We start from the raw sequence: 10858 nt of genomic DNA, 5'->3' as shown, positions 1-10858 counted from the left end.
GTAGATCGGCCATACTATCAGAAATAATTCTGACTGTAAAACAAGGCTGGTGCTAGAGTGGAATCCTCAAGGCTCAAGAAGACATGGTCGGCCAAAGAATACATGGAGATGAACGATAATTCAAGAACTAGTACTGTACATGGAAAGACGCGAAAACAACTGCAACAAATCGTGTAAGATGGAGATGCTTTGTGGATGCCATATGCTTCCATGTGGGGTAATGGAGAAAAAAATAGACTACATCTTATACCACAGACTACGTATTATAATAAAGACGTCTTATTCCAAAAACTACGTTTTATTCCAAAGAATACGTCTTATTCCAAAGACTACGTTTTATACCAAAGACTACTTCTTATACTAAATACTACTTCTTATACTAAAGACAACGTCTTATTCCAAAGACAACGTCTTATTCCAAAGACAACGTCTTATTCCAAAGACAACGTCTTATTCCAAAGACAACGTCTTATTCCAAAGACTACGTCTTATTCCAAAGACTACCTCTTATTGCAAAGACTACGTCTTATACCAAAGACTACGTCTTATACCAAAGACTACGTCTTATACCAAAGACTACGTCTTATATCACAGACTACGTATTATAATTCCAAAACTATTCCAAAAACTACGTTTTATACGAAAGACTATGTCATATACCAAAGACTACGTTTTATATCAAAGACTACGTCTTATTCCAAAGACTACGTCTTATTCCAAAGACTACGTCTTATTCCAAAGACTACGTCTTATTCCAAAGACTACGTCTTATACCAAATACTACGTCTTATACCAAAGACAACGTCTTATTCCAAAGACAACGTCTTATTCCAAAGACTACGTCTTATTCCAAAGACTACGTCTTATTCCAAAGACTACCTCTTATTGCAAAGACTAAGTCTTATACCAAAGACTACGTCTTATACCAAAGACTAAGTCTTATACCAAAGACTACGTCTTATACCAAAGACTACGTCTTATACCAAAGACTACGTCTTATACCAAAGACTACGTCTTATACCAAAGACTACGTCTTATACCACAGACTACGTATTATAATAAAGACGTCTTATTCCAAAAACTACGTTTTATACCAAAGACTATGTCATATACCAAAGACTACGTTTTATATCAAAGACTACGTCTTATTCCAAAGACTATGTCTTATTCCAAAGACTACGTCTTATTCAAAAAACTACATTTTATTCCAAAGAATACGTCTTGTTCCAAAGAATACATCTTATTCCAAAGACTACGTCTTATTCAAAAGACTACGTCTTATTCCAAAGACTACGTCTTATTCCAAAGACTACGTCTTATTCCAAAGACCGCGTCTTATACCAAAGAATACTTCTACGTCTTATACCAAATACTAAAGTCATGACAATTTGAAGGATTCATTTCTAGTTCGCCAAATATCTTGTTTTACTATTTTCAGTGGCTGGCAAGGTCTCCCGATTTGACCGCTACATAGTTCTTGCGTTCAGGTATTTTAGACTTACTTGTTTATATGAAGAGTTCAAATATCCTGGAAGATCTCCACCGATTGCGTTCAGCTCACGATAGCTGTGGTTTATTAATTCTGTTTTTGGCTTTACTAATGGTTTGCTTCCTTTAAAGTTCTGTAAACCTCCAAGAATACATACAATACAAATGTATGTAAAAGTCAGCATGGAAAAGAAATATACCAAGGTTCGATAAGTATTTAAACTAAAATGTGAAACGTGCTAATGTGATGTGCAATAGAGTGAGAGTGAGTGAGTGTGTGTATATTTCTATTACAAAAGTGTGTGTGAGTTACGTATGTGTTTGTTTACATGTTTTCTGTTTTTCTCTCAGTATGTGTGTATTCCTGTACATCAGCGTTCGAGTGTGAGTCTAAGTATGTGTTAAATTTATTAGCTGTCAAATAAATCTTAAAGTATTACTGCCTTTTTTGTATGTGTGTGTGTGTGCCGTATTAAAAGCCAAAATAAGACCAACGCAAGAATTCTAGATGTTGAACCCTTTTTTTAACTTTCAATTTTATTTCGTTTTTTTCCGCTCTCCCACTCTCTTTGTATGATAATACAGCATGTGTGTATTTTAAAAGAGTATGAGAGGATTTTCTTAGCCCGTTTTAGCATGTTTACTTTTTTTTCTTGTTGGTTGGCTAAAATTATGCAAATTTTGATGATTGTTGTTGTCGTGTGTTGTTGCAATGTTTTGAAAAAGATAATGAATTTACATAATACATGGCGTTTTCTAAAGAAAATTAACATTTTTGCGTTGTCTGCTTTTAGGCGGTTTACATTATCAAAAACATACACACATAACTATGCATATATGTTTGTGTGTAGCATAAATTTGTATGCCTATCCGAGTTTGTTTATGTCTAGATAATATTTTATAGTTAGTTTATGTGTTTGTGTGCTTATAACACACACATACAATTGTAAATATTTATATTTATTTGTTAATATTGTTAATTGGCAAATGTTTGTAAATAATGACGCACATATTTATGCCACTTTGTTGTAAGTATTTTAAGAGCTATGCTGGCAAAATTAATTAACTACGTCAATTATTACAATCGCTCTTTGCCAGTTAAGCCAGACAAGTTAGTTAGTTAGAAGGCAAGAAATATAAAATCAGCCTTAATATAGGCAATTTATTTGTTACTGTTTTATTTTTTTGTTTGTTTCTACGTTTATGTAATTTAATTGAGTGTATTTGCCTGTATACTAGGTTTTTATTGTTGTATGTTTTATTAGCTGGCTTTTTATTGAAATTAACATGAACAAATTGAAAGAGGTAGATAGCTAAAGAGCATAAGATAAAGTGTCAGCTTTGTGTTTAATATTATTCAAGTGTATTTTGTGATAAACTATTAACAGAAATTGATTGCTTCTTTTCTTTTTTTCTTGCATATTTGTGGGGGCTTTTATAGACTGACATGAGACAAAAGTTTAGTCTTCTTTAAGGGGGTTTCATTTTAAATATAACATATTGTGAAGGTTTCATTTAGAATACCGCTGTTGAAGCCAAATACATAGGCGTAATTTTATACACATCGCTTATATGACCTATTCTGCTCTTGTCTGCTGGAGAGCGGTGGATACAAAACCACACATGCTATTGTTGGCTCCATTAGTTTCACTCCTAGCTCAGCATGGAGACGGTGCTGGACATATTTACTTAACATTAGTGTTTATAAAAAACTGACTTTTAAAAAACCGAAAAATCCATTTTTGCACTTTTGTTGTTAATGTTAGACCCCAAAGTATATTTTTCCTCAAGTTTAATTAAAATCAGCTCAAAAATATATAACATTTCGCTATCTTTTCATTAGAAATTCCACATATTTTGAAAAAATTGACCTTTGACCTTCACGATTTAAAATTACCAGGACTATAATATTATGAATAGGTTTTACTTAAAATTTATAACAGTAAGGAAATTGGGCTCATTCGCCAAAATATGGACAAAAATTAGTTTTTCTTGAAAATCGCAAAATTTAAATCGCAGGTACGGAAGAACTGTAAGATGTATTGACATAATTTTTACATATTTTTATTCCCTATTATGATCTCAATAAATCCCAATGTGATGATCAAAAATTTGATTTTAACAGCATTCCACGCACACAATTGTCCATATTTTTATCTAATTTTTTGGCTACCTTAGTTTCAATGTGTTTACTATTGAATGGCATTACAATTTTTGAAATCGGAGTTAACAAAAAGTTGGACTTTTAGCCGATGAAATTGAGATATGAGCCACCGTGCGCCGTTGAAGCCAAATACCTAGGCTATTTTTGGCTCCATTAGTTTCACTCCTAGCTCAGCCTGGAGATGGTGCTGGTCATATTTTCTTAACATCTACGTTAAATGCATCTCTGATAAATTGACTTTAAGACAGACTGGGCAGCACTTATATATAGAATACCCACACGAAATTGGGTGCAAACTCTATTCACCGGGTTGGCTCGACCATTACTTTTTAGGGTTAGCAAAATTTAAATTTGTGGAAAAATCAATTTTATGAGAAGTAAAATAAAATATTTTTTTGAAATTTTTGATTTTTTATATTTTTTTTGAAATTTATTTTAAAATTTTTGGTAAAATATTCCACAAAAGATTTAATTTTTTTTTTTTTTGTAATTTATTTAAGCTTAAAAATTTTTCATGAGGTAAAGAAATAATCATAGAACTTATTTTAAAAATATAGAAATTAATATTTTTTTTATTTCCATCAAAGTTGAGAAATATTGAAATATTCGTGTCCTAATAGATCTATGACAATCCGTTACCTAGTTTTCGAGATACTGTATCTAAATGCGGACAAAATTAACTAAAAATGGTCTGTTTTTTTGAACACTGAAAATCAGTCAACTTTAAAGGGCTGTATTTTCTGAACCAAAAATCTGATTGTAATAATAGTAGCATATTTGAAATCGTTGGACAGTTTCCTGTAAGATAGATTTATTCAATACTTTTTAGGGGCACATTAAATTTATGATTCACTTGTTCTACAGGCGCCACTGTGCGTCGACCACTGACCATCTTTCCAAGAACAAAATGACTTCTCTATTGCATTTATTACTTGGCCCAGCTTGTCAATAGTATTTCGGGTATTCATGTCCTGATGGCCAACATTATTAGTTAAAACATTTTAGCAAAGGCACATGAATGATGAATGACTACGACTATCACTTGTAGAATATTCAAAATATTTCTGGCACTAGAAAGTACCAGGACTCTCCTGGTTCTTAGTTGGAACTTGATTGGACTTCTTATAGTTATACTTATACTGGGCACTGTATAATTTGCTATATGCAAAAATATTCGCGCGAACCATTTAACCAAACCTAGATTTTCTTCTATAATTTTTAAATATATTCTTTTTCAATTTGTTAGGCTTGTCAATAAAACACATAAATTAAAAATGGTGTATATTTAATTAGTTCATAATTAAGCACCTTAAAATACTAAATTATTTTAATAAATAAAAACATAATATAAAGAAAATTCGTATAAAAAAATTGTTTGGCACAAAATTTGCTTAAATAATTTAAATAATTTTAGCTCTTCAATTTTAGAAGCCTAATTTAAATTTGCACCTGCAGATCATTTATTACTTTCATTTCGTTAAATAACTATTGCTTAATATACAAGACACTCGATTTATTTTTTTTGTGTAACAGCTCTATTACTGCATGCCTCTCTATTTCTCTCTCTCTGTCTTCGCCTCTTATTCCTCTTTGCCCTTCGTTAAGTCAGCTATTGACTTCAAAGGCACACCTTTATCATCAATTTCCACTGAGGGCACCAGTGGTGGCTTAAAACCATATTCCATATGCAAATTTCTACCAAAATCCGGACTTCTCTTCAAACTGTGTCCATTGCGCCATCTCTGGAATTCATCGAAATTTGTTTTATAACCCTGGCCGGGTCGTTCTAAATTCTTACCCACTGCTATTGAGGAGGAAGCCGACAAATCGATAGGCAATGTATTGTAGTCATATTGATATCGGGCCCCTATATCCCAACTAGTGTGTGCCTTAGGGCGTGGTGGGGGAGGCTTGAGATCATACAACATATCGGATATTTTGTAATTTTGTTTGACATACGGTTTGGGTGTTAATTTTGGCACAGCTTTGCTGGCATGGGTATTTTTATAGGCCTGCTGCATTTGGGGCACAAGTTTTTTCAACATTTTTGCATAGTATGCCTTTAAGACATTTTGGGGTATGCGAGTAAAACTACCGCCATTAACGGTTTGAGGCCAAGTGGAAGCATGATCTAAGCCACCAGCACCACCTCCAAATGTGGAAGGATAATAAGCTCCTGGGTGGCCATAAGATGGAGGACCATGCGGAGATGCAGGCAAATGTAAAGATACTGGTATTTTAATGGGTATAGCCACCGGACGATCTATATATTTCTTGACTATTACTTCTATCGGTTTCTCCACTATTTTCTCCACTTCTACGGGTACATGTTTCTCTACCACTTTTTCCACTACCTTCTCCACCGGATAAGGTACGGGTTTCTCTACTATAGTCTCTACTGGGTAGGGGCGGTCTATGAAATGATCTATATGCACGGGAATGCCCACTGGCTCGGGAACACCATAAGGCACGGCTATATGTTTCTCTATAATTTCTTGCAGCACCATGGGAGGAGGATGATAAGGCTCTCTGTCTGGCAAGGCATAAGGTATTTGTACAGTTGGAGTATAAGCTGGTTTTACAGGTTGTGCTGGTACCTCACCGGTTAGGTGTATACCTATTAGTGCATGCTGCTCTCCTGCTGGATATTGGCCTTCCGCTGCATGATTTTTTGCAGCATAATGGTTGTCTGATGCTTGATTCTGTTCTGCTGCATAATGTACTTCTGCTGCATGCTGATTTACTGGTGCATAATGATTGTCTGATGCATGATGATCTTCTGGTGCATGATGAACTTCTGCTGCATACTGTCCTTCTGCTGCATGATGATCTTCAGCTGCCAGATGATCTTCTTCATTGTTAGAATAAACTTGCTCATGATGTTGTTCCTCTTGTTGATCATGATACTGTTGCTGCTCTTGCTGCTGGGGAATCTCTATAATGTGGCTCTCTTGAATAAGATTGGATTGCTGTATAGTGCCAAAGTCCGACAAATCTTGTGATGGATTTAATGTATGTTGTTCATCCCTTAGGGAAGCTGCTGGTTCATATTGTTCATCTTCGGGTTCAACGTGTATGGGATTTTGGGAGAGTGATATATAATCGGGTGAAGGTTGAGGTTGAGCTGGCTCTTGTTGCTGTTGCACGTTGTGATTATATTTGGCTTCCGGGTAAATAGTTTCATGTTGTTCTATCAAACGTCCATCTTTTTCCGTGATCAATTTATTGTGTATGTTAATGGATTTTTGTACTTCCACAAAAGTATAGCCGGCATTACTGGGTTTGGGATTATCTTCCGATTGTTGGGCCTGATGATCCACCTCCACTTGTGGAGAGTCATGAGAGTAGCCCATGGCATCGGATACAAATTCATGTGGTGACTTAATTTGCTGTGCTGGTATAATTTGTGGCTCCTGTGAATAGGTGTGGGCTGGATTGGCAGCCTGCTGTATGTTATGTGTAAGAGGAGTGTTAATGGTTACAAAAACTATATTGGCTGGAGTGGTATGTTCTAGTTGCTCTCCTTGAGCTGAATCGATTTGATAAACATCCTTATCGCTTAAATGTTGGCTGTTTATTATACGAGTATGTAGAGTCTGAGGTTGCTGCTGCTGTAGCGGAGCAGCTGCTTGTGGCTGCTGCTGTTGGTAATGAGCATACTGCTGCTGGGCAGCCGGGGGCACGGTTTGTATATGATTTTGTGGTACAACCTGCTCATAATGAAAATTACCCTTGTTTACGGATGGTTGATTGTCAGTTTGTGACAGTATGGGATTTTGGAAATTTTTTAAAAATTGCCTAGAGGGAGCCTCTTTTAGGGTGTTTTGCAAATATTTACTTTGTTCCACAAACGATTGGTATGAAGGTGAGTTTCTTACTGAGGGATTCTCCTGCCCGATCAGCTCACTATTCTGAACAGTTTTCACCGGGTTGTCATGTATAATGCGTACATTGTATTGATGATTGGGTGTAACATGGAAATTTGTGCTTTCAGCTGGTGGTGGCTGTATAACTTGATGTATCACATCTTGGGTTTCAGCAATTTGATTGTCATCTTCTGGCGCCTCCACAAAATCATCGTTATTATAGTTATCATTTAATATAACAATGGGTTCACTGATTCTAGCATTTGCAGAATTATTGTTAGAATTACTCTGAGGATTAACCAAAAGACTGGGTAAAACAGAAGCTTCATTGGCTGCTCTATTAATTCTCAACAATTCATCCTTACTTATGGAATTGCTGCCATCTCTAAATTCTTCATTCGATCTTAAAGAGCCGGGGTCGGTAATAATTTTCTCCACTACTATCTCCGTATGACCGGGACTAATTTCTCTGCGAGTTTCTCGGGTTACCGAAGTAGAAACTGTTATATAGGTGGTATTACGCGGTATAAAAGCCTGTCCTTTTTTCTTGGTTTTTGTAGTGGGCATGCGCTTGAAGGGTGCCGGTGTAGATCTGATCAGTTTAATGGGTACGTTAGTGGTGGTTTCCTGTTCCCCGGCATAGCTGAATCTAAATATATCCGAAAATCCTTTGGGAAAGAGATTTGTTAGAACTTCGTTAATTGTGGATTGTCGAGCATTTGATTCTTGTAGAGCCCTTTCCTCCGTGGGATCATTATAGTCCAAATCGAAGGGTATGTAGGCGTGAGTAGAACTGGGTTCCGGTGTTATAATATCAACGGGTGAGGTAACGGTAACAAAAGCAGAGTCCAGATTCTAAAACAAATATGAAACATTAAAATAAATTAAATACTTTAAAACTGTTTAATAAAGATTTAGTTTCAGTTTACCTTTTTTATAATTTCTTTGTTGTCATTTACATTGCCGTTTAATAAATGTTCTTGGTAATGTCTTTGTTGTTGCTGCTGCTGTTGTTTTTGTTGTGTTTCCTCAACATCTTGTACCTGTCGATGCTGACGTTGTTGCTGCAAATACAACAGTTGCTGTTGCTTTCTCTGACGCTGTTGTTGTTGATGTTTTTGGTTTAATATAAAACTTGCCAAAGTTGTTGATGTCACATTTAAAGGTGGCTGTAAGGGCAACAATGATGTTGTTGTTTCTTCGGCTGCATTATTTAAGAATTTTCCGACAACTGATGTTTTTGTTAACTGAAAAACTGTTGCTGAAATATTTGCTGATGGTGCGGCTGTTGTGGTAGTTGTTGGTGTTGCTGTCGTAGTTGATGGTGGTGGCGGTGATGGTGTTGTTGTTGTTGTCGTTGTCGGCGTAGTTGTTGTTATAGATGTTGATGTCGTCACAGATGTTGCCTTCGTTATGGTTGTTAAGGTGGTTAGTAATATTAAAATACTGGCAATAACAGTTGGTTTTAGAAATTTTCGTAACATTGCCAATCTATGAAGATGGAAAAAATAAGACAAAATATAAAAAGTTTGAAAGTAAAAGATTTAAAATAAATTAAATTCTTGTAGTTTTGTGGTGAATTTTAAAGCCTACAGTTTGAACAAGAGCAAGATTCATTTACTTGTTTCTAGATAATAATTTAATATCAAATTCTTTATAACTTTGTTTACCAGCGCCCAAAATGTTTTTACCACTAGTTCATTGGGTTTCGTTTATAATAATCCCGAGGAGAAAAAGATCGATTAGGAGTTAAATTCTTAAAAAAGTTCATCTAATATTTGAATTAAATAGAGCATTACGTGGCCACTTTTTGAGCATTGCGGGGTGGTTGTGGAGGAATTGGCAAGATTATAAAGAAATTGGAAGAAGCTGGATGCGTTGCAGATGTGGTCCAGCCGGAAAAAGTGACTGCTTGGTATGCATTATGGTCTGGATGTGACATTGGGCCATATTTTTTTCGCAAATGACGATGGAAGAACCGTTACCGTCAATTCAAAGTGCCATGGCAGTATAAAAACCGACTTTTCTTGGTCTCCACATTGTGAACTGTGGTTTCAACAGGACGGTGACACGAGCTACACAACATGACCGGTTTTTGGCTGCATTGAATGGGAAGTTTCCAGAACGTTGCTATTATACATTATTTTTTCATACAAAACTAGATACATCTTTGTGATGACTGACAGACTTAAGGGTTGTGATGCAGTTTTTATTTCCATCCGGGTTATGACTAGTCTGTCCAGGATCTGCTGCCTTTGAAATCGCCTTTATGAACTGTCTTGCATCTTTGGAATACCATTGAGTTGTTAATGAACGAAGCTTCTAATATAGCATTCCAAAAGATAAAGGAATTGGTCTCTCGGTAGACTAACGACTTTTTATGAGAAAGTAAATATAGGTTATGGATGCAATATGAGGAGATAAATTCTTCGGCTCCCGGCCGGCTAAATACTATGGGTATGGCTAGCTAATGAGTACAATTCGACGAGATAAAGCTTCGGCTCTAGGTCGGATAACGAATAATTATAGGTAAATATATCTATGGATACAATTTGCGGCAATAAATTCTTCAGCTCTTTAATTTTTCAGGGTTTAACAGAAAAACTTAATTTTTAATTCCTGAACCTAGAATATTTATTCTATGATTGTTTTTAATTATATAGCAATTTGACTAAAATAAACACTATTTTAGCTCTCCGATGTTACTTATTTCTCATCTCAAAGCAAAGAGGCCGAACTTAATGACACAAATGTCAGCTAAATTCATATTAATTATAAAATAAGAAAGAATAACTAAGAGTACCATATTTGGCTGTGCTAAATCTTGTATGCCCTTTACCATAGACAAATATTAAAAACATTTGTTGGTGAATAAAAAATTGGGTAAAAAATGTGAGTTAAAAAAAGTATAAAAAAATCGTTAACAAAAGTCTTATTCGTTTTTCTCGATTTAAATTGCAGGATCAAAATAATTTTAGTAAAAAATATTTTGATGAAAAAAAATGTTAGTGGTAATATGTGAAAAAAATTTTTAAAAAAAGTTTGAGCATATTTTCTCGATTTTAAATTGCAGTATAAAACAAGTAAGAAAGTATGGTCGGTCAAGCCTACACTAAGTAAAAGAGCAAAATCATTTTTCTTTTAAAATATCAATACTTTATATATGTGAGATATTTTCGGAAGTGGGCCTTATATGGGAGCTATGACCAATTATGGACCGATCACCTTGAAATTAGGCCATGTGATTTATGTCTATATGATAGTTATTTATGTTGAATTTTGTGTATATACCAACATTTCTAAGAGATTTATGCACGTTAAAGTGATTTTCGGAAGCGGG

At 35.0% G+C, this 10858-nt stretch overlaps 1 protein-coding gene across 1 annotated transcript; it reads right to left on the bottom strand.

Annotated features, from left to right (window-relative positions):
- Positions 1-5232: 5232 nt before the first annotated feature.
- Positions 5233-9460, bottom strand: LOC135959817 (putative uncharacterized protein DDB_G0271606). The gene is made up of 3 exons (XM_065510894.1): positions 9318-9460; positions 8448-9009; positions 5233-8373 (listed from the first exon to the last, which is right to left on the bottom strand). Exons 1-3 carry the CDS (start codon positions 9458-9460, stop codon positions 5233-5235), a joined length of 3846 nt encoding a protein of 1281 aa, XP_065366966.1.
- Between the last annotated feature and the right edge of the window lie 1398 nt (positions 9461-10858).

Source organism: Calliphora vicina, chromosome 5 (assembly GCF_958450345.1).
Source record: "Calliphora vicina chromosome 5, idCalVici1.1, whole genome shotgun sequence".
Lineage (NCBI taxonomy): Eukaryota > Metazoa > Arthropoda > Insecta > Diptera > Calliphoridae > Calliphora > Calliphora vicina.
This window is presented reverse-complemented; position numbering and strand designations above follow the sequence as displayed.